Genomic DNA, 23,260 nt, shown 5'->3' with positions numbered 1-23,260 from the left:
TCCTCTACCAAGCATTAGCTTTACCAGCATCTTCAATCATATTAAGCACGGTTCTCAGACAGTCTTTTCTATTCTTTTCCAAAAGGTCTTGCATGCACAAGGTGTACAATAAATTTATTGTGCACCAACATAACTTTTACTCAGCTTTCTTTAACTTTTACTAAGTTTTCTCTAACTTTTATATTATTAAAAAAAAGTTAGTAAATAAACATTTTAAAGTGTTAAATGATTATTTTTTTACGTTATTAGTGATTTTGAAAAAATATTTTTTATTAAAATGAAAATTTTTAGGAAAAATTGTCAAAAAGTACCTTGTTTTTGTCTCAATTAGGAAAATAATACCTTAACTTTCTTATTTTGTCAAATAGTACCTTGAATTAAAATACTTTATTAAAAATGGGACCTTACTCCGACATTCCGGGCAAAATTAACCTTTTCCGGCCAATTTTTCAATTTCCCCTCCAAACTATTGTGCGTGTGCAACAAACAAGCCAAAAAATCACGCGCCTTTGCTTACCTCTTATAAGAACAGCAACAACAACACCTAGACAAGACTTAAGGATCTACAGCCGTTTATTTTGGAGGGAAGCAGCAAGTTTATTGGGGGGAAACCAACTGAATTCAAGATCCAAAGGTATTATTTTCTATCTTTTCTTCTTTTGGATTTCTTGTCGCAATAAACTGAAATTGATTCCCATTACATATGTCTTCCCATTCTCATTCATCTCTTCGAAGATTTCGCACTACATGTGACTGTGGAATTCATTATGATGGGCCATTAAAGGCGTGGACAATGAAAAACCCAGGAAGAAAGTTCATAGCCTGCAAGTTCTATGACTATGCAACTGGAAGAAGGGGATGCAAGTTTTTTGAGTGAGTGGACGAAGGTATCCTTGACTGGCAGAAGGATGTTACCAACCAATTGCTACTTGAAAAGAAAATTTTGCAATCCCAAATTGATTTACTCAAGGGGGAAATCAGCAGGCATGAGTAAGGTGGTTGAGATTCAATGTGAAGCAGAAATGCAGAGGAGTAAATGAGAAGAAGTGAAGAGGAAAGGACGTTTGAACGTGGTTTGTTGTTTAGAGCGTGTCCTCACGCGTTTATTTCCCTCCCACGTTGTGCCAATGAACGGAATGAATGGCCGGTAAATTGAAAATTTTGCCGAAATATGGCAGTAAGGTCCCATTTTTAATAAAGTATTTTAATTCAAGGTACTATTTGACAAAATAAGAAAGTTAAGGTACTATTTTCCTAATTGAGACAAAAACAAGGTACTTTTTAACAATTTTACCAAATTTTTATTACTAAAAATAGATAACTTTTACATATATAAGGGTAACTTTTAAGCATTTTACGTCGACTTTAACTTCGGTGTACAATATTTATCGTACACCTCATGTAAATAAGAATTTGTGTTATTCTTTTCACGGTGTTCAAAACTGACTAGTAATTTAAAGTACTCCGTAAGATATAAAGTTTAAGATTGTGATTTACAAATCTAAAAGTTTAAGATTGTAATTGACAAAACGACAACTTTATTGAGTTATACTTGACATATTTGTATTTTTTTTACAACAAAACGTTTATAAAAAATAAGTCAAGATACGTTAATATCAGTCAAAATCAAGCGAACCAAACAGAGCGGTTAGACAACTCGTTACTCACATCATCCATCTACCCCACTTGAAAAAACACAGAAAACCACGATTAATATACTGGAACTAATTGGACACTGATTGAGTTGTCATTGTAACCGCCGCTCATCCGTCATCAATCAATCGACCATCATCATCAATTTTGTAGAAACCCCAGTTTTTTAAATTTCCCACTAACTACTCAATTCCAAAAACCCCCTAGGGTTTACTTCACCTTCAAAAACTGTCGATTTTTTTTTTTGCATTTCTTCATCGTTCATCAATGGCGATTTTCAGACTGAAATCTGGAGATATCTTCGCATTCAAATTACTCTTCGTATTAGCAATAATGTACGGTTTAATGTCTGTGTTAGTGTACTCTGTTCTTCACATGAAGTTCATTACTCCCCTCGGCATTGACGCCCCTCTTAATCAGTTCTCCGAAGGTAGAGCTATTCAACATCTTCGAGTATTGTCTGAAGAAATTGATGGTCGCCAGGTTAGGTTTTTTTTAATTGATTTGATTTTTCCTCGATTTTCGTTTTTGTGTGGATTGTGATTTTTTTTGTGAAAATTTGATTGGTAGGAAGGGCGCCCAGGTTTGAAGCAAGCTGCTGATTATATTAAAGAGCAGCTGGAGTTGCTGAAGATTCGAGCGAACTCGAACTTTAGGTTGGTTCTGCATCTTTTTTGATTGGGCTGTAATGTACAGTAATTGCTCGTTCTTTGTTGTTTGATTAGGGCATACCTACTACATTGAAGTGTTTTATGTCTGGACTTGGGGAAATCTTGCTGCTACTCAATGTATGTGGTTTTGAATATGTAATGTCTATCGCGATAGTTGTTAGTTACTCTGATCCAAAATATATGTTGTTTTAGAGCTAAACTATTAAACATTTGATGACTTTAGTTTGGATCGCGATGGTATGTGAAATACTGAAATGGTGTTTAATATTGTATTGGTAGTGTATGACCTCTAATATACGGAGTAATATTGATGTTCACATGTTTTTTTTTAACAATCTTGATTCTTGGATTGAGCATGAAGATTAAGAATGGTAATTGACTGAATTTTTGAAAGTTGGTTGTGGACTAGTGGATAGAGAGATAAAATTAGACAAATGAAAATGTTGGGATGGAGAGCAAAAAGGATATAAGCCTTATAAGGGGACAAAGAGAGAAAAGGGAAGATGGTCTTTAACGCACAACGGAATGGCAAACAGTTATTAGAATGACATATACCTAGAGCGTAAGAAATTGGTTGAAACTGCGTATATTTTGGATCCAAGAGAGTAGATATGATATATTATATTTGAAATGGGTATGGTTAAAAGTTAAGTGCATCAACAAGATTATACTTCATATTACCCTTCTCAGTTATAACAACTTCTAGAGTGAACACAAATGCTGTTATGTTGTTTTGATTTGTGAAGAAGAGCAACATTTACCTTTCTTTATTTGCTACACTCCCTCCGCTTCTCAAACATCTTCTTGATCCCGTTCCATTTTGTGCGGTCTCCAATGCACATTTTTGACCAATTATATCTTTAATTTCATGTATAAAAATTTAAAATTTTGAAAACACACATTAAAACGAATCTAATAAATCCCACATGACAATGTTTTTTATTATATATAAAAATTACCAAATGCGGTCAAAATGAATAGTATCTAGGAAAATATTTGGGAAACAGGGCTAGTATAAGCTTCTTTGAAGTCTTACTCCCTCCCTTACCATATAAGCACACAATCTTTCTGATATTTTTGTTGGATAAGTCGGGTACTCTGGTGTAATTTTTAACCGGGGGGGGGGGGGGTGGGGGGAGAGTAGTTTAAGACCTTGTTTATCGTTATTCTTCTGTTCTCCCATCATTCTCTTTTATGTGTTTTGAAGACCTTGTTTTTTTGTTATTCTTCTGTTCTTCCATCATTATCTTTTACATATTTTGAAGACCTTGATCCCGGAAGGAACAATAATTTATAGACTACATGTAGTTGTTGTCATGACCTTGCATTTACAATTGGTACACACTTGGTTGGAAATTCTTGTAATAGTTGGTAAGTCTTTTCTTTTCTAACCAACTGCTATTTCTTTGCACATCTGCTCACAACGAGTCCAAATCCAATAAATCCCTATGTTTTTCATTTGTATTTTTGTTTCAAAAATAATCCTATATATAATAGAATTCGTATTTTGCATCCTGTTCCTCCCTAATGTCGATTTTCTCGATCAGGGTCATTATGAAAACATATAATTGTGCAGGATTGAGGTTGAGGAAACTTTGGTCAATGGGTCTTTCAGCATGATGTTTTTAGGTCACAGCTTATCTCTGGCTTATAGAGCCCATACTAATATTCTCATGAGGTACAGTCGGTGCTTTTGGCTTTCAATTATGCCATTTCAAGTCATGTTGCACGAGTGAATAACATTTCTGTCTTTCTGTTTACAGAATATCATCAGTAAATTCAACAGAAACCGATGCTTCAGTTTTGGTAAATGGTCATTATGATAGTGCTCTTAACTCCCCTGGGGCTGCTGATTGTGGTTCTTGTGTTGGTATGCCTCCGAATCTGTATATTAATTAATTAAAATTGGATAAGTATCATCAAATGATTGAGTTCGTGAACATAACTTCAGTCTTTGTTATCTGCAGCATCAATGCTTGAACTAGCGAGACTTATAGTTGATTCTAATTGGATTTCTCCCCGGCCAGTCATATTTCTTTTCAATGGGGCCGAAGAACTTTTCATGTTGGTAAGTGTCTTTTGAATTCCGAAATGGTTGCTTCTGTTGGTTCATGGCGTGTATTTCATTTTCTCTTGTACTAACTTGAAAGGGGTTAGTAGAAAGTATCATGTTTTCAATCTTCCCAAATGTTGTTTTTATTGCTATAGTAGAGAAAACATCATATTGATTCCTTAAATTGATCTTGCATGAAATTAGTGCTAATTTAACAATTTGGTATTACTTTCTCCTGGAAGTATGTCTTCCATCTGTATATTTATTCCCCTGATTGACCCTCTCTAAATTTATGAGTTCCATTCTTTTTGTTTCGTACTCTCCAGGGTTCACATGGTTTCATCACCACTCATAAATGGCGTGACACTATTGGAGCTTTTATAAACATGGAAGCATCAGGAAGTGGTGGTCCTGGTATGGTACTAATATTTGTGTGTCTGTCTGTGTGTGTGCGTGTGTGTGTATTGTGTAATAGGATTGAGATTAAGTTGTACTCATAGCGAAGATTTTTTTCCCTCACTTTAGGATAAAAATTGAGTGGGTTTGTGTCTAATATTTATGTGAAGTAAGAAAAAAAAAGCATTCTAAAAAGGTATGTAAGCTAGACCTTATTTTGGGATAGCCAACTAAGTTATATGTAAACTTAAATTTGGGATAGAGGTTGTATCTTTTAAACCACAGTGACAGCATAACTTAATCAAGGATGCATTTTTGTTACCTTTGGGAAATTTCCAAGTTTCATATACTTAACGACAAGTCAAATTTGAGTTGTTCTTGCATCTTGATTCAGACTTGGAAGGTTTATGGGTTATTCGTTATTGACCTTAGGTTGAAGTTTTCATGCCCTCCCAATATTTTTCTGGAACTTTGGAAGTGAATTGGGAGATCACACATCTACACTATAAATATCGCCTATCAATACCTTCAAAGAATGAGAAGTACCCTTGGGTGGGTACTCTTCCCTCCGATGCTTAAGTTGGCACTTTATAGGTAGACATGGTTTTGTTTTTAATCAGAGAGAAATTTCAGTGCTCTTGATGAGATATCTTGTAATCTCCCCCATTTTCATGATATGAGCGGATAGTTATAGTCTTCTAGTATTGAGTCTCCCCTTGGGCACCCTAATTTCCTCCTTGCCCATGATTGGCCTAGGAATACGAAGGTGACATGTGTCCAGGATAGTGAGGTATCATCTTAATAGGGGTAAATCGTCATTCACCTGAGTTGAATTATTGTGTTACGTGTCACACACAGTCGGAATAGCATCACATTATTGATTCTACAATAGGTAGGGCATGAGTAAAAAAGAATACGTTCTCCAACCCGTACAAAAACTATAAATCCAAGAATGGATGTCCCTTATGGCAATGTGAACCTTTACATTCGTACTTAAAGTAAGTTTTTCTTCTCTACTTTTTTTTATTTCTAAAGTTGGTCCCACAACCGTCTACCCTCTCTTTTCTGTACTATTTCCCTTGTTTCAAATCTTTGTGCCATTTGCCAATGTGTACTTTAATATGGGACAGAGGGCGTGATTTTTATGAGGAGTTCACTTTATTACTAGCGTGCTATGCTATGCTCTCCTGTCCTCCTCCATCAAACCCTAAACATATTCTTGTGAGTGTAGATTGAGATAATTGGTGACAGGTGTAGGATGGGCATGGCATCTTACTTGTAGACTTGTGGGGAATGTGGCTATGGTACTCGTTTGAATGTTTGTAGTGGGTATAGACCTACCACTCCCTGTTGTCATCCATATATTTGCGTCATTCTGATGAGATTCTATTGATTTGTTCTCGGCCTTCTAAGATTCTTCCTCTGAGTATAAATTACTGAAATTCGAGCTGTTGAAGTATAATCTACTCGTATGATGTTGTGTTACTGACGCTCTTGATTTCCTGAACATTATCTTCCTTCCCTAAAACAAGATAAGTCACAATGTTATTCTCCATGTACAGATGTAGTTTGCCAATCTGGACCTGGATCTTGGGCTTCTCGTGTGTATGCTCAGTCAGCTGTATATCCCATGGCCCAGAGTAGTGCTCAGGTAGACAAAGACTTAGTTTTTCTTTCTGTTGCTGAGTTGTGGCACACTAGCTATCTGTTTATGCAACTTCATCTCAATCATAGATGAAACTTGTATAATTTTTATATTATTGCTATTTGCTGCTACTTGTCTATGTATATTTTTATGTACATTTGATGAAACTTGGTTATGCCGTGAAGACTAATTAACCTACATGATTAATAATGTCCTGCATAAAAGCTTATATTACTGGAAAGTCTCTTGCTTCTTTTGTATTTAGCTATACTGGTGACCATGTTTAATTGAACTCTTTCCTGAAACATGTTTATATTGCAGGATCTTTTTGGTGTTATTCCAGGCGACACAGATTACAGAATTTTTGCCCAAGATTATGGGAAGATTCCTGGACTTGACGTAATCTTTCTCCTTGGTGGTTACTTTTATCACACTTCCTCTGATACACTCGAAAGGCTATTGTATGAATTAGATTTGTTACCTTGGTACATATTCTTTTTTGTTGTGACGCTGGATATAATTGGATTGTATGCTGTCACTTACCCCTGTTACTTTCTGCGAACAGACCTGGAAGCATTCAAGCGCGTGGAGACAATCTGTTTAGTTTAGTCAGGGCCTTTGCTAGTTCCTCTATGCTCCGGAATGCAAGTGAACGCCAGTATTTTGAATCTGCTGATCAAGGAACTGATAGTGAACGGGCAATTTTCTTTGACTATATGACATGGTTCATGGTATAAATTAGAGAAGATTTAATTTTATTCTCATTGAGATCTGTATATACCACTATACCAGTATGCCAGTAGCATGAGAATGCAGGACTGATGATTCTTTCTGACAAATGACTGCTTTGTCCATATTATTTTTTAGGTCTATTACCCAAAAAGCGTTGCTGCAGTTCTCCATATTCTTCCAGTAGTTATCTTTCTCGTTGCTCCAATCATCTTATGTCAGGCAAATTTTGGACTATGTTCTTGTTGTAAAACTTATTTTGACTTCTTGAAAGGTACAATACTATGGATTTAATACAAAAGCTGTTTTATACTTTTAGCTACAGTCCTCCTTTATGATTGTTAAAATTCTGTATTCTTTTATCTCATTTTTTATAAAAATCTGTAGTTTAAGAAGTGAATCTGGGCAATGAATCTGATATTTGATGCCTACATTTTGCAGGGATGTTCCAACACTTCATCGCGATCATAATGGCAATTATTGTTCCGGTGGTTTTAGCAGTTTGTAGACTGTTTTTCTCTAATCACGCAATGAACTGGTAGGAGGCCGTTTCCTATTAATTTTACAAAAAAACAAGTCCCTTGGATTTGAGATTTTGATTTTGTTGTTTTAAGATAGGTATAAAAGGAAAAATTATACTGATTGCATGAGGGCAATATTGTTACCAATAGATGTTTCTTGGGACTTGCATTTGATGGTGCGCAAGTTTTTGCCTGTTTCTTCGTGAAAATCAAGTAACTGGGTTAAGTAGTTGCCGTAGGAAGTTCCCACTGGTAGATAATTCAGAAGCAAGCAAATAATTTAGGTTGGTGTTGACCACCGTAGGGAATATTAGGTGGTGGAAGTCACTGGTAGTTGCAAGGAAGTAGCATTTTGCGTGTATGAAATAATTGTTTCCTGTTCTGCCTTCGAAGTATATTTGAGGACGGACATAACCAGGTTGAGTGGGACTTGGGATCTTAGGAACTGCTGGATGTGTATCTAACAAATGGATGTAGTAGCCCTGTGTATTTCTTTCGGATTTTTTCACCCTGTAAGACCTGCAGATTTCTGCGCGTATTAGGAAAATGGAAGTCTATTGGTTTTCTAGTGATCATTGTCTAGTATTCAGGTTGGGATTTTTGATTTGATGAGAGTGGTTCTTGATCTTTGCTTGAGTGGTCACATGTTCTTCATCTTGAATTTTCCTTTCCCTTCCCTTTCTTTGTTTATTAACTATGTATTTTACAGGTTTGCAAATCCTTATTTGGCCTTCATGATGTTCGTCCCATGCTCTGTTGTTGGTCTGCTTATTCCAAGATATATGTGGAGACACTTTCATGATTATCAAGACATGTCTGTTCAGATAATGTCAAGAGAGGTGCTCATATCATATTTTTCTTATTTTTTTCATTTCCTTTATTTTTAAGGGGGGATAGGCGGGTTAGTGCTTGTGTTTTAACTGCTATTCCCTGGGAACTCCTAGGTGTTCAATATTAATGGCAGCGAGTGGGATTTAGTACATCCACATTTGGTTCAAGTTGAATTCCTTAAACTCTGAATCTGACTCAATTACTCGTGTTTTCCTTGTAATATGTTTGGTCTAAAAATGAAGTGTTAAGTGTCCATACCCATACCATAGTGCCGAGATTCCAACACGGGTACTTTAGAATACGAGTATGTGACAAAAGAGGGGGTAGGTTAGTCCCTTACATATACTTGTATATATTACAGGAAGTAAGATTTTAAAAAAAATCGGGCCGTAGTGCGACAATGGGAATGTGGGATCAGTAAATGATTCAGATTCAGCCATAAGATTAATTTTTTTGGAATTTGAATTTGGTTTTTTCCCCTTCTGTTCGAGTCAATTTTGGATCACACTTGGGTTGAATCTGTAAGCTTAAGACTCAGCTGTTATCACTCCCTCAAGGCCTCAATTCCAAATTATCTGCCCACTTAACCGGCTTTCATTGTTTCATTTTTTTTAAGTACCAATGAACATTACTTATTTTTCAATATTACCTTGATATAGTTCTTGGCAAATGTAAATATCAAAAATAACTACTCCCTCTGTATTTTATCAGGAGTCACATGTTGATCGGCACGCGTATTAAAGAATGAGAGTTGAATCTAATAAAAATAATAAAGCAAGTGGTGGAGGGAGTAATAAACAAATAGAAAAAATATGATGGGAAAAATATTTTAATCAAAGTAGAGAGAGAGAGTTTATTGTAGGGGTGGTCCCTATAGAAAATTAGATATATTAAATAATTAGAAGGTAGGAATAAAGTTACTAAAAATGGAAGTGTGACTCCTAATAAAATACGGCCGGAAATGATAAGTGTGACTCCTAATAAAATACGGAGGGAGTAACATCTTCTATAGACGTGTGTATGACGTTAAAATACAAATACGGAATGGAGTAGTTTCTTTTTATATCGAGCAAGGTTGAATCACTAATCTTGCTCTCTTTTTTTGTTTATTTTGTGCTATAAATGAATGACTGCTACCGATCATGAAGCTGAGAGACAGCACACTGTATAGATTTTGCATTGTTGATAAGATGCATTGTCCCCCAGGCTGATAGATTTGTGCCACAAATGAGTTTTGGTATAGTTTAATATACAATGTAAAATTAAGAGAACCAACTGTTGGGTATGGCAGTGCAAATCATGGCCAATTGCCCACTGCAGATCAGATGCAGTCTGAATATGCGGCCTGATAAAACTTCAGTAAATAATTCCAAATCATCCATCTAAGTGGGGTGAACATTGGTCTTGCTTTTTACTTTTTTGATGTAGTGCATGGCTTGATAGTGCTGCTTTAACAAACTATAGGAAGATCCTATCACCTTTAATGTTTTTATCTGCTCAATATCTTATGTTAATCAGTTATTCTTCACCATGGAATTTTCTGGCTGACAAAATTGCTAAAGCTGTTTGCTGTGTTTCACTTCTCCATATATTTGGAAATGGGATCAACCAGTCTGTGTTGTTCTAATGTTATAATATGTGTTTTATTCTCCTAATTCAGCATCAACTACTGCAGGCACGAATTTATGAATCAAATTTTTATGGAGCCTTTGGATTTTATGCTCTGTTAACTATGGTATGCTCCAGGAATCACTATTGCTGATCTTGGTTTCTCTCTAGAAATGAACTTCCAAGGAAATTATTTTAAACAAGTTGCTCACTCTACGTTCTTGCAGGTTTTTTCTCTCGCTGGTCTTGGTGGGGGCTCCTTAACCTTTTTTACATCAGTATCTATGTTGTTAGCTTGGATATTTACTCAGTTGCTCTCTTATCCTGAGCATTCATTGAGGTTGATATTGCTTCATTGAAGTTTGAATGATTTTTAAACACAGCTTTTACTTTCTCAACGATTGCATGATAATTGCCCTGATATTTTGATGGATTTCTTTTAGGTCCGTGGTGGTCTATTTGTTTCCATTGCTGCCATGTTTAACATATTCGGTCCATTATGGTGGGTTTATTACGCAATTCTTGATCGAGAAGATGGGTATGATGGGTTCTGTTCCACCACCCTATGGTAAGTATGAATAATGAATTGATATTCTTAAGTATGAATTTCTTATTTCTCAGTTCATTTTTTTATTATAGAATTAAGTATCAACACATAAAAAATTCCCAGACTTTACATTGGAAAGTCTTCGTTCATAGCAGTAGGACACTTGATAGTGGGATCTAACTCTAAGTCCTAACTAGACTTGGGTATCTTCAGATTATAAATCTAATATCACAAGTGAGGGTGGCTGCAATCTGAGGTACCTAATTATTTTAAGAGGTATGGCAATTTTTTCTGGCAAGAGGAAAAGCCCCAATCTTGTTCATCATGAGAATTGAATCGTGCATCTCCTTGTTGGAAGATTACAAGGGGGCAAGTCTGCCTGTGTTGGGGATATCTGAATTAGACTTAGGTTAGAAATGCTTGTATGATATCCAAAGGGGAGATGAAGTAGTAGCGTACTATGTAGGAAAAACGAACAACAGCTATAACCATATTTTAATTTTTCTAATTAGCATGCATACTTGGACTTTTTCAGTAACATTTAATAAGATTTTAAAATGAGATCTTTTGCAATTTGCAAATGTTTTTCACTCTATATAAACATTGGTGTTCGTGTTATTGCTATTTTTTTTTTTCCTGTGATTATCTCATGTGTTCTGTACTTTTGATTCGAGTTACTGCTCTATTTATGGGAAGTGGCACAGAGTCGTTTAGTTTTGGGAAAACATTGTACAACTTTTGTGCTGTTGCTGGTTCATTTTTCTTCTCAAGTAAGCTGTATGGTTTTGGAAAAATATTATACAAGTTTTGTGCTGTCATCGGTTCGTATTTCTTCTCAAGTCTGTTGACCAATGGATACTGGGTAGTGGGGCACTTTATAGTTTATACGTAATAGTATATATGTCATGTACCGCCGTCCCGGGACCGCATAGGAGGAAACTGTTTACCTTTAGCACATAGCACATGCAAAATGCTGAACTCTTCCCACCAAACTCAAAAGAAATCCTTTACCACTTATTTGTTTTCAATGAATTGCAAGTTGACTGTGACCGACATAGCACACACACACACACACACCCCAAAAAAGAAGACAAATAAATTAATAAATTGTGGTAGGCTCTGGGCCTCAGGAATTAGAATCTACTACAGTAGTCATGCCCTCTTTTGCTAACATATATGACACTATTTCCAGCTGGTTCAGTGATTCTATTTTTAAAGATCTCATTCTTTGTCTGAAGCTCACTACTTACTAAACCATTGTGCTTCCTGGGGTCACACCCGTCTTCACCGGAATATCTCTCTTTCGCTCTCTTACTTTAACAAATACTCAAAATTCTGTTCTCTGCCATTTTTTATCTTCTAACAATTTATCCAGACACCAAGGGCCTCAACCTGTTGCATACTTGTATCAATTCAGAATGAGCAGTTTGAGTTAGATATTTTATTACAGGTTCTTGATTCCAGATGCAAGGATAAGGTATCAATGCTGTTTTAGGGAAGCACGACAAGAGGAGTTTCTGGTAGAGTATCTGTGGGAAGGGGAGGGGATTGTAAGAAGAAAAAGGCATTTGAAGTTGACATTTTCAAGTTTGCCACCAACACAAAGGCAATCCAAAGAGTGACCAGAAAGGCATTTAGATCGTGTGCATAATAAAGGGTTTGAGAGAATGCTTATAGAGTGGAGACCAGCTCCACAAAGAACTCACTTAGCTAGCATTTTTTTCTCTTATCAATTGTAAGGTTGTCAGAGAGAGATTGTGCTAGATGAAGATTGAGTTCTGTAATCATGGGACAATTGCCGTGGGTGATAGTGGGTGGGTCTCTATATTTAATGTTTTTTTCCGAAAGTAGCAAGTAAAGTGGGTTCCATGAGAATTATACGTATTATGGTAGGTCCATGCCATTTATAGAAGTGTTGCAGCCCTTGCAGGTAATATTGGGACGGATGAATAAGGAAAGTGTTGCGACTTGTGAGTAGTTCGGGAAAGAGGGAGTAAACAACTAGTGAGTTATTAAAGTAAACCTATTATTTAGTGTTAAAACTCAACTCTAGCTTTGAAGGGATTTTTCATGATCTTGACAGTTCCATAAGTCACTGTAAATGGAATATGTGCATTAAGATTGGGCAAAGTCTAACCCAAATTTCCATCAAATTTGAATTGTTATTTCTATTGCCCATAAATGTCCGTGTGTGTGTGTGTGTGTGGGGGGGGGGGGGGGGGGGGTATTGGCGCTGGTCGCTTGGGATTTGTTGTACTGCTTTGTTCTTGATTGTTATGTCTTCTCGCATTTCAATAGGCTGTATAAACTCTGTCAACAGAGACTATTGTCTTCTTCATTCTAAGATAACGAGTCTTATACTTTCGTTACAGGATACTATGTACAGGATATTGCCGTGGCAGCAATGGTTGGCATTGTAACTGGTTGGTGTGTGGGTCCGTTGCTGCCTGTTATTGGTGATTGGTTAGCCCGATCTTCTATATTGCAAACCTTGCTGCAGCTCAGTGTGCTTGCCCTGGCTCTTTCGTCAGGGTTCTTTCCTTACAGTGCGGAAGCGCCTAAAAGGGTAGTAATGCAGCATGCAATTTTAACCGCAGGTAATTTAGAAGACTGAGATTGTAACAGAATATATGTTGTATACTTGTAGTCATGTGTTCTATCCTTAATTCCTTTTTATTAAGTATCATCTGGAAAAAATAGCCACAGTAAAACTTAGACATTTATTGAATCACAGAATGATGATTTGCTAGGGCTAGGTAATCCAGTTTTGATGTTTGTTTGCCTCCAACAGATTCAACGCAGATTTTGGACTCAAGCTATGAATTTGGTGTTCTAGATTCAAATTCTTTATCTTTTCTTTTCAAGTATGCTCAGGAGGCGTCAGAACATCCGCAAATTGGTTCAGGATATTCTTTCCAGAATACGAGAGATAGATGGCTTGTAAGAAGAACCTTTTTTGGGCAAATTTATTCTTTTGAGCTTCAAGTTCTTGCCCTGGATTGGATAATTTCTGCATCTTCTTATCTCCATTTTTTTTATGTATCTGTTACTGTAGTTCACCAATAGAATACTTTTCAATACACAAGTAACTAGGTAATCCCGGAGCCAAGCTAGGTCTTTTAAATTAATGTATATATGACAAAGACATTGGGCTTCTATGTAATAAATTAAATTCCAAGACATAAATCAATAAAAGTTTCCATGGGAAATTGCATTTTTGATAAATAATTGCTGTTTATAAGACCCATCCTTATTATTTCAAGGGAATCTCTTATTTAGTGTAGCTCAGTGTCTTTTGGAGAGAATGTTAGGAAGGAAAACCAGATTCAGTGGCTTCCGCTTTAGAATATTGGAGCTATTAATTCCTTGCTGTGTGGTACTATATATAGTATTTCTGGAATTTTTATAAATTGAAGAAGACACCCCCCCCCCCCCCCCCTGCCTGCCTTCACATTTCGGAAGTTAAACTCGAGAAAACTTGCAAGTCTTTTCTTTCAGTATTCTATGGTTCTCTAGTGAATTCTCTCTAATAGCTTAGTTGGACTTTTGAAGTTTAAACATCATGTATGAACTGCCTGTTGTCTTATTCTTCCTATATTATTCATTCTATTATCTTCAATCACGTATCTTGCTGTTTATTTGCAGGCAATTTTCCCTGTATCAAATTTAATTTCAAGAAGCTTTAAGTTCCCAGTCGGACATGAAGAAATCTTGAAGCAGTATAACTCTTTTCCTCATCTATCAACTATTGAGCGGGAAGTGTTTTCTGATGCGGGTATTCGCAAGGTTCACCTGGAACTAAATTTAGGGTGAGTGCCAGTATTGTCTACTACTTCGTATTAACTTTTGTTGATACCTACAAAATGTTTCATATAAAATTAATAAATAAATAAAACCTTGGTGTTTTTTAGTCTGCAATACCGAGGGTTCAATTGTACTTGAGCATGTTGAACTGCCATTGCTTTATACTCCACTGTTTGTATATTGAGAAGAAAATTATCTCTGTTTGCAAAGGGTAGTAATAAATATTGATTACTTAAGCTGACAGAAACAAACAGCCAGTCAAACACTTCGAAGCTGGCTCTGTTGTCAGTTTCTGACGGCATCTTGTAGCATCATACTTCAATGTCTACTGATAAGCAGAAAAGAATGTTGCAATTATTTGTTGGTTTTACTCCTCTCCTTTCTAAAGCGTTAGCAGTTTTGTCACAGCTATTAAATGCATGCCATAGCATATTTTGGTATGAAACATTTTCTCCAAGATGGTTGGTGTATCCAGAAGTACTTCTTGGTAGTATTGTAGTTAAGATGTTGAGTTCTTTACTTCATTATTCTTTGATGTAATGTGACTGTAGTGCTTTAAATGGGCTGGGGGGTGGCATGTGGGGTAAGTTTAGAGTTATTGATTTTGACATACTAAGAGTTGTGATATAGATATGAATACTCTGGAGATATTCCTTTGCTAACGTCAAGGTATTGGACTTCCTCTCCTTTCCAGATCTCTGAAAGAGGTTTCGGTTACTGTCCTCAATGTTACTGGTCCATTATCTGGTTGGTCATTTGCTGACAAGACATTACCAGGTACTTGTTGCTGGTGCCCTTTTCTCTTGTTATACACTTTGTACTTGTCACAAAGTATATCTTAACATCTTTGCGTGAACCTTCATCTGTGATTGGTCTGCAGCCCCGGAAACAATTGACGGTGGTCCTCCTTCATACATATGCAGACTTAGTGGTGCGAGCTATGAAAAGTGGGCCTTCTGGTTGGAGGTAAAGTCCTAAATATTGCATACGAAGTTTATGTGTCTCGTTTTGTCCTTTCGACTTCTCGTGCTTGCTTCAATAGTAAGAACTAAGAACTGGTGGTATCGTGAACACTTTCCGTATTATGTTGTCTTTACTGTTTAAATTGAAAGAATCTTTAGTTTTTAGATGTGAGACTGTTTAGTGCCAAGCCTTCAACTAAGACTTGAGAAGTTGCATCTATCTTAATCCAAGCCCTGTACATCACCTCTTGTTGAAATAAAACTCTAGAGTATAAATGTGTATTGATGCTGAATGATACATATGGTATATGACTGTTAGTCTGTTACATATGACTGTATACATATGACTGTTAGTCTGTTACACCTTTACACAGCAATACATCATGTCATCTGCTAATACTTGGTTTGATTTTATGTTCTAAAATTGTCATTTAGTTCCTCTTTGGGTCTGGACTAGAATAAGCGACTGTTAATTTTGATTTTGATGATTTTTCTCACTCGCAACTGTACTTCAGTAATTATACTATTATACTTCGTACCTTTTATAACGAAAGCAAGAAAAATTATTAAGAACACAAATAAAGACCACAAAGATTTAACATGGTTCATTAACAATGTGTTAGCTACGTGAATAACGTGCCTACCTCCATAGGCATAGGAGAGGAAAGTTTTATTGATCTCGAGGAGTACAATTTACAGAATATAGCTAGGTTATGCCCGAGAGTTTATATAGTGCTCTTTAGACAAATGCGGAAAAGACCCAGAAAATAGGCTCAAACATATAACCCTAGCCCAGAATAACAGATACCGGATACCATCTGAGACCACGTTGCGTCCCTGGACCCCGACTTACTGATGGGCGGCGAGATCCCGTGATTGGTTGTTCAAATGGGAACTTAACCGATACAAGACATATTCTAAAAATACCGGAAATTATTCATACCCCTGCACAGTTAGAAAAGGGAAATCATGTGGAATATTGACTGTTTGTTTTGTTGAGCCTTTAAGAGTTCATTGGGAGAGGATCAACCCTCGTGAAAGCTTGAATATCTGCTACTTTTCTGTAAATTCCAGTTTATTAATAAAAAAATCATCACCTTCCTCCTTATTTTCTGTCAACTTGATGTCTAGCTATGTTCATTCATAGAATCATAGCAGCTGTTTTCACCTTTTATGGGATTTTCAACCTATATGAAGGAGAGTGTTGTTTTAGGCATCTTTTTTCTTTTCCCGTTGGGTAGGGGTGGCACTTGATAAAAGTTATCCTGTTTATCACCCGATATTCATTTTCACTTGCCATCTCTTACCGCATAATTAAAGATGGTTGTGGACCGGGTCAGGCTTCGGGTCGAGTCCATGGGCTGTCAGGTCGGGCCATCATGCCTAACCTTAATGTTACTAAATTTAGCGTGCTTGGTAGTATGGATTATGGCATCGTGTTTCCGGTTATATTATTATGACTGAAATTTGTCTCTCTAACCACATTCTTTTCTTTTTATGCATGCCCATCATTTCATTAGAAATCTTATGATCACTGAAATGTTATGTTGCAGGCAAATAGTTCAGAACCTTTAAGAGTAGAAGTTGTTGCCCTAGACCAACATTTGACAGATTCAGCCAAGGAGTTGAAACATCGTTTCCCAGAATGGGCAGACATAGTTGCTTATACGAGTTTTATGTCCAGTTATACATTTTAGTTCACAACTTGGGGCAGCACATAAATAAATGGAGGCTCACATTTTTTGCAGCCAATCATATGTATTATGTAACACTTAGCCACGTCGAAGCTTTGCTTGGAAACATTATACAAACTCTGCAATTCTCCAAGATACAATTGCAACGGTATCCTGCATCTAATGGCGTTCTATTGTCAAGGTTAATAATAGAGGATTAGTTCAATTAGCTCATGATGCTGCTCCAAAATGTAATTTTTTCTTTTTTTTTTTTCTGAGTAGTGATTAGTTAAATTTCATTTATGGATGCCAATGCTTTTGTATACCTCTTTTATTTTTTATTTATTATAAGCTAAGTACGAGTACAATATTGTGAACCTCTAAATTCTAATCCATCGATGTATGACGAAGTATTTTCCATTAAATTTTCTGATGGTGCACTAAATGTACTATACTACGTAGTATTACTCAGTGTCTTAGCATATGTTTGTCGTAAAGTTTTCTTACGATTTGAAGAAATCTGAATGATACGAACTACAAAAGAATGTTAACATGACCTTATAGCTAATTTGTTTTTTTTCTATATCTTTTGAATTAAATCAAAATTAAATTTGGCCATAAAAATTACAAAAGAATGCTAGGATGTGACGTATAAAAGTTTGGCCATAAAAATTTCATATAGTAGGAAGATATGAATAAAGTTAATAAAATGCGTATATAAACTTTTTGTTTTATAAGGGCTTGTTTATCTTATTAAGCTCGATTTAAGCTCTTTTAACTGTTCAAGCTCGAGCTCAATCTCGAAATGAAAACAAGCTTGTTCGTGAACAAATCTCGAACAAACCAAATTATGAGCCAAGCTCGAAAAAGATTTTTTCAAAGCTCGAGTTAGCTCGAATACTAATAATCCTTATCAGCTCACCTCGAGCAGACTAAAACTCAGCTTGACTCGTTTGAAGCCCTACCGCTAGCATAATGTGTGTAACGGTCATGCATGAGCAGAGCCGGTCCTGACATTTCAGGGGCCCAGGGCGAATCACGATAAAGGGGTCCCAAGGGGGCCTTATATATGGTGCGAGGTTTTAAAATATCCAATGTATGTCCATATTACATACGGAGTTTATTATATTTATCTCTCATTTAAATATTTGAACCACATTTAACAACATATATGAATATAAAATGCCATAAAACAATTAGTTATGCAAAATAAAATATGCAAATAATACTTACTACGTATTTCTTAATGACACAATGTTTAAAAATTTGCACATAAAAATATTTTGTTTAAAGAACCATAAAAAAGAAGTCCATTTAAAGAAGAAGTGGATTAATAACGAAAGAAACAGAGACAATCAAAACGATAAAAAAGATATTCACAAAAAATCGGCTATGAGATTTCGAACCCCTGTCAACTGCCAAACATTAATTGAATTTAACCAATTAGCCACCAACATTTCATATCTACTATCTGTGTTTATAACTTATTTAACTTATAACTCAGTTGTATATTTTGGGGCCCCTTGCCCTCCGGGGCCCTGGGCGGCCGCCCCTAATTTCAACCCCCAGGGTCGGGCCTGTGCATGAGCTGTATTTATGAATGAGTTTTAAGACACCGATACGACAGAGCTAGCCCTTGGCTATTCCAGGCGCAAGCTGTAAGGGACAAGCAAGTGATTCTGGCACGTGGGCTCACAGTCCGACACACACCCAACTCTAATCATATTTAACTTTTTTTTTTTAAATGCAAATTAAATGACTCTTACATGCTCTCAATCAGTCTAACATTCACAGTCATTTTAATCACCGCCGTGGTAAATTCACAATTGCAAACGTAATGATTTTTTCCTGACCCCCCCCCCCCTACTCCTTGTTATGGGTAGCAATTTCATACGAAGTATTATGGATCGTAAATTTTATCCGAAATTGATATTTTCCGATGTGTATGAAAGCCCAATCTCTTTCCTACGTGGTTTATGGCATTACTATTCGACGCCCATTTTTATGCAAAACGTCCACCTTTATTTATCGAAATGTCCCTCTTATCCCTCTCACCCCACCCCACTCTCACTCACCCCCACTTCCCCACTCACTTACCCCACTTTCCCTCACTAGACCCACCACCAAATTCCGGCAACCACCTCGGCCCTACCTTAGCCACCCCATCATTGACCCGTCCACCACCTCCTCAATTCATATCATTGTCACTCCCTCCACCTCGTGAGCTCAACCCCCAGCACCTCCACCGTCGCCGCCACCACCTTTTATCGTCATTATCGTGATTGAAGCGGAATTTTGGCGGAGAACATAAATAAATTTTTATTATGTTTGTTTATTTGTTGACTAGAATTAAATTTGTTTGTTTATTTGTTGATTATAATTAAGTTAATAATCAGTTTAGGAAAAAAAATCACTTGTGTCATTTGGAAAAATTATTTTTTGACATATAATTAATAAATGACCCTAAAAAAAAACCTATTTAATAATACAAAACATAATAAAAAATATTAATTAAATTATAATTACAAATGTAATAAATTTTTGACGAAGAATTAATTGAGGAATAACATGTAATAACAAAAAAAATACGGAATAGGGTTGAGATCCCTATCTTGTCCTAGGTCGGGGAATTGGGGTGGGAGTCTTATTCCAAACAAAAATGACAAAAACATGGAATAGGGTTGAAATCCCTATTTCGGCCTAGGCCAGGAATAGGGATGAGGTCACTATATTTTCCTAGGTCGGGAATAGGGATGGAAGCCCTATTCCATATAAACGGATAAAAAAAACATGCAACATATACACGGAATAGGGTTGAGATCCCTATTCCATTCCTAGGCTGGAATAGGGCCAAAATTCCTATTCTTACCTAAGAATGGAATAGGGTTCTTAGCCGTATTCCATGTACAACACGGAATAAGGTCAAGAGATCCCTATTCCGTGTTTTACATAGTATAGGGTTGAAATTCCTATTCAATACCTACGTGAGAATACGGCCAATATTTTTATTCCTACCTATTAATGGAATTGGGTTCTTAGCCGTGTTCCATGTAAAACACGAAATAAGGTCAAGATTCTTTTTCCGTGTTTTACAGGGAATAGGGTTGAAATTCCTATTCCATATCTAGGTAAGAATAGGATTTCTGGCCTTATTCCGTAAAAAAAAATTAATACAAAATTCTAACCTATAACTCGGCCGTTGTCGATGGTGGAGGCGGCATCCCTTCTACTTGACCTGACGAGCTAGTCTTTGACTTCTTCTTGGGACCCTTTTCAAACTCGTTCATGGTGGTGCGCCGGCGTTGGTGATGGAAAAAGAACAGAGCATTCGTGGATGGGCGTATCCCGGCTGTAATGAGGTGAATGAGAATGATTTCTCCAGCTATGGGTGGTGGATGATGGTGGTTGGTGGTTGTGGGTGGTGGTGGTGGATGTCGGTGGTGGGTGAAAGTGGTGGATGACGGTGGTGGGTGCCGGCTGTGGGTGGCGCCGGTGGGAAGGAGGTAGAGATATTATGGAAAGAGAAAGTGATGTATGAGTTAGGGTGGGGTTTGGGGGTGGGGGTGGGGGGTGGGTGGATGTATAAGAGTAATATCGGGTTTTCATCATTAAAAAACGGGCAACATGCGTAAAAGCCGACGACGAATAGCGTTGCATTTTAATAAAGGGGTCCCTTTTATATGTCCGTATCACAAATTCATACTCCGAATACAAGTCAAACAAAGACCCTTGACATCACATCATATAAAAATCATCCCTTTTCCCCATAAATAAATCTACTCACCGGAAAATTCATCGTCTCTTCCATCGCCATATTCAATCTCAGGTAAATTTCCTCAATCGCATTCATAATTCTCAAACTCTGAGATCTCGAAAATCAGTGTTTTCAATTCTTCGATTTTGTTAGGGTTTTGATCGCCAAATTGACGACTTTTTTTCTTCGATTTTGTTAGGGTTTTCGACTGCGAAAGATGGATTGGCAAGGGCAGAAAGTGGCGGAACAATGGATGCAAATTTTTCTGCTAGTTTCAGCAGCTGTGGCATTTGTGACAGGTTATGTGATTGGTTCATTCCAGTTGATGGTTCTGATCTATGCTGGCGGCGTCGTTTTGACTGCTCTGATCATCATCCCAAATTGGCCATGGTACAATCGTCATCCTCTCAATTGGCTTGATTCTAGTGAAGCTGATAAACACCCTAAACCTCAACCTGTTGTTAATTCTGGAAATAAGAAGAAAAACAACAAGCAAAAGTAGAGAAATTTGAGGGAGGGAGGAATACCAAATTTAGGTCAAAATTATGCTGAATTGTCGTTTTATGATGATGTTGTTGAGCTTACGCTGTTTATTATTGGAAATTTTAGTGAAGTTTTAGACGTTTGTTCACGGCAACATTTGGTTACATCATTATAATTGAGTTAAAATTGAACTTCTCGTTTTTTTTAAACATGGAGTTTAATGTGATGATAATGCTTTAGACTTGATTTGGTTGGTTATTGCTTTTTATTTTTGTTGTTTCTTGAATCACTTATTTGATGGTTTGGTTGATGATTAGAAGATTGGTGTTAATTGTGGAGTGAAATATCCTCCTTCGAGTGTTAAACAACAAAATATTGATTGGCTACATCATTATAATTGAGTTAAAATTGAACTTCTTGTTTTTTAAACATGGAGTTTAATGTGATGATAATGTTTTAGACTTGATTTGGTTGGTTATTGCTTCTTTTTTGTTGTTTCTTGAATCAATTATTTGATGGTTTGGTTGATGATTAGAAGATTGGTGTTGAATGTGGAGTGAAATATCCTTCTTCTAGTGTTAAACAACAGAATCTTGATTGGATTGGTAGTTACTCTGTATTTGAATATTTTCAAGTGTTAGACAAAACTGTAGCATTTGATTTGTGTTATTTGATTTTCTAGGTTTGCACCAGATTTAGTTCGTATCGGTTATGTTGCTGGTCTAATTAGTGACTGATGGAGTTTTTCTGATCACTTTGACATTGTGTCTATGTTCATGATGTTTCAGTTACGAAGTTGAGTTTTTCGAAATAGTTGATTGCTACGCTGTAAAAATGAGAAATTTTAGTGTCTTACTCCCTTACACTTAACACACAGTTTTCACTTTAGCTTCTTGATGTACACCTAGTATCTTACTTGTCATGGGAGAATGGGAGATGATCCTTAAAATTTGACACATTATCTTTTACCTTTGGTTTCCCCCTTAAGGATCGGTAAGATAAAAAACTGCAAAAAGGAGCTTGATTCTGTGGTATGAACTGAGGGAGTTAGAAGATGAGTATAGAACACCCACATACTCCTTCAAATTTCTGCCTAAGGATGACTTTATAGTAACTCAAACAGATTCTTCTGATACAAATACTAGAAGAAAGAAAATAGTTGTGTAATATGACATGCCAATCTTACTTTTGAATATATGGTGGATTGAAGTTGTTTATTAGTGTTGAAAGGAAACTAAGCTTGTGATTTGTGGAGTTGACAGAGATGGCTTATTTTAATGGAAGTCAGAATTGTGATGTAGAGTTATATTTATGACAATGCTGCATTCAGATATTTTTTACAGTAAGCATGTACGATTTTTGATAGGATCTTAATGCCGTATGGTTGATGATATTGGTCTAGAAGCACGAACTATACAATACCCAGACTGCAGGCAGGATGTCAGTTAAGATAATGTAGCGTGGTCATTTCTTGCAATTTTTGAGATGCATCTATGAACTGATTAGCTTGCTTTGCATCATTAGATTAGTTTCTGCCAATGTTTGCTTATATGTCAAATATTTTAACCAGTTAAACAAGTGGCTCAGTACCATTCCACATTTCAGTGTGAGTCAGAGCGTACACATTGAATCACCATAACCGTAAGGCCTAGTCCTTTAATGCTACGTCTTAGACAGTGATTATTTGGTGCATAGAAAAATTATCTTCAATTGTTCTTTATTAACAATATATGAACATAGCGATGACAGTGGATTAAGTGAAGTTAGCTACATAAGGTTCTTTTTTTCCTTAGTTAATGTAATGTTTGTGGTCTAGTAGGTGGAGTTATTCATTCATGGTGTTTAGGCTGATGTTGCAGGTAGGAAGTTTGAGTTGGTTCCTCAGTTGTTAACATTAGAAAAGTAGTTTGTAGTAGGTGTTGCACACAAG

At 36.5% G+C, this 23,260-nt stretch overlaps 2 protein-coding genes across 4 annotated transcripts; both read left to right on the top strand.

Moving 5' to 3' along the window:
- Nucleotides 1-1,682: 1,682 nt before the first annotated feature.
- LOC110794310 (uncharacterized) lies at nucleotides 1,683-17,554 on the top strand. Of its 3 annotated transcripts, none has more exons than XM_056830505.1 (22): nucleotides 1,683-2,136; nucleotides 2,224-2,309; nucleotides 3,901-4,002; nucleotides 4,088-4,194; nucleotides 4,292-4,392; nucleotides 4,704-4,791; nucleotides 6,336-6,424; nucleotides 6,740-6,879; nucleotides 6,984-7,149; nucleotides 7,286-7,421; nucleotides 7,589-7,685; nucleotides 8,378-8,507; nucleotides 10,175-10,234; nucleotides 10,335-10,447; nucleotides 10,551-10,675; nucleotides 10,868-10,930; nucleotides 13,027-13,251; nucleotides 13,446-13,594; nucleotides 14,300-14,463; nucleotides 15,153-15,235; nucleotides 15,339-15,424; nucleotides 16,974-17,550. In XM_056830505.1, the coding sequence occupies exons 1-22, from the start codon at nucleotides 1,921-1,923 to the stop codon at nucleotides 17,115-17,117; spliced, it is 2,670 nt and encodes an 889-aa protein (XP_056686483.1). In that variant the 5' UTR covers nucleotides 1,683-1,920; the 3' UTR covers nucleotides 17,118-17,550. The 3 variants fall into 3 exon arrangements, with proteins under 3 accessions (XP_056686483.1, XP_021854955.1, XP_056686484.1); XM_056830506.1 differs by having other exon boundaries at nucleotides 2,094-2,136; nucleotides 3,872-4,002; nucleotides 16,974-17,549; XM_021999263.2 differs by lacking the exon at nucleotides 10,868-10,930 and having other exon boundaries at nucleotides 1,687-2,136; nucleotides 16,974-17,554.
- A 3,209-nt stretch (nucleotides 17,555-20,763) lies between these two features.
- On the top strand, nucleotides 20,764-21,576 carry LOC110780625 (signal peptidase complex subunit 1). Its single transcript, XM_021984977.2, has 2 exons — nucleotides 20,764-20,919; nucleotides 21,047-21,576. Exon 2 carries the CDS (start codon nucleotides 21,065-21,067, stop codon nucleotides 21,347-21,349), a length of 285 nt encoding a protein of 94 aa, XP_021840669.1. The 5' UTR covers nucleotides 20,764-20,919; nucleotides 21,047-21,064; the 3' UTR covers nucleotides 21,350-21,576.
- The last annotated feature ends 1,684 nt before the right edge of the window (nucleotides 21,577-23,260 follow it).

Source organism: Spinacia oleracea, chromosome 1 (genome assembly GCF_020520425.1).
Source record: "Spinacia oleracea cultivar Varoflay chromosome 1, BTI_SOV_V1, whole genome shotgun sequence".
Classification (NCBI taxonomy): Eukaryota; Viridiplantae; Streptophyta; class Magnoliopsida; order Caryophyllales; family Amaranthaceae; genus Spinacia; species Spinacia oleracea.
This window is presented reverse-complemented; position numbering and strand designations above follow the sequence as displayed.

What these genes read in the sequence shown, in the direction of transcription:
- LOC110780625 (XM_021984977.2), top strand. Translation starts at nt 21,065, where the DNA reads ATGGATTGGCAAGGGCAGAAAGTGGCGGAACAATGGATGCAAATTTTT.
- LOC110794310 (XM_056830505.1), top strand. Translation starts at nt 1,921, where the DNA reads ATGGCGATTTTCAGACTGAAATCTGGAGATATCTTCGCATTCAAATTA. An exon ending in CCGAAGAACTTTTCATGTTG is followed by an intron (nt 4,393 to 4,703) that starts GTAAGTGTCTTT and finishes CGTACTCTCCAG; the next exon opens with GGTTCACATGGTTTCATCAC. An exon ending in TTCAGATAATGTCAAGAGAG is followed by an intron (nt 8,508 to 10,174) that starts GTGCTCATATCA and finishes CAACTACTGCAG; the next exon opens with GCACGAATTTATGAATCAAA.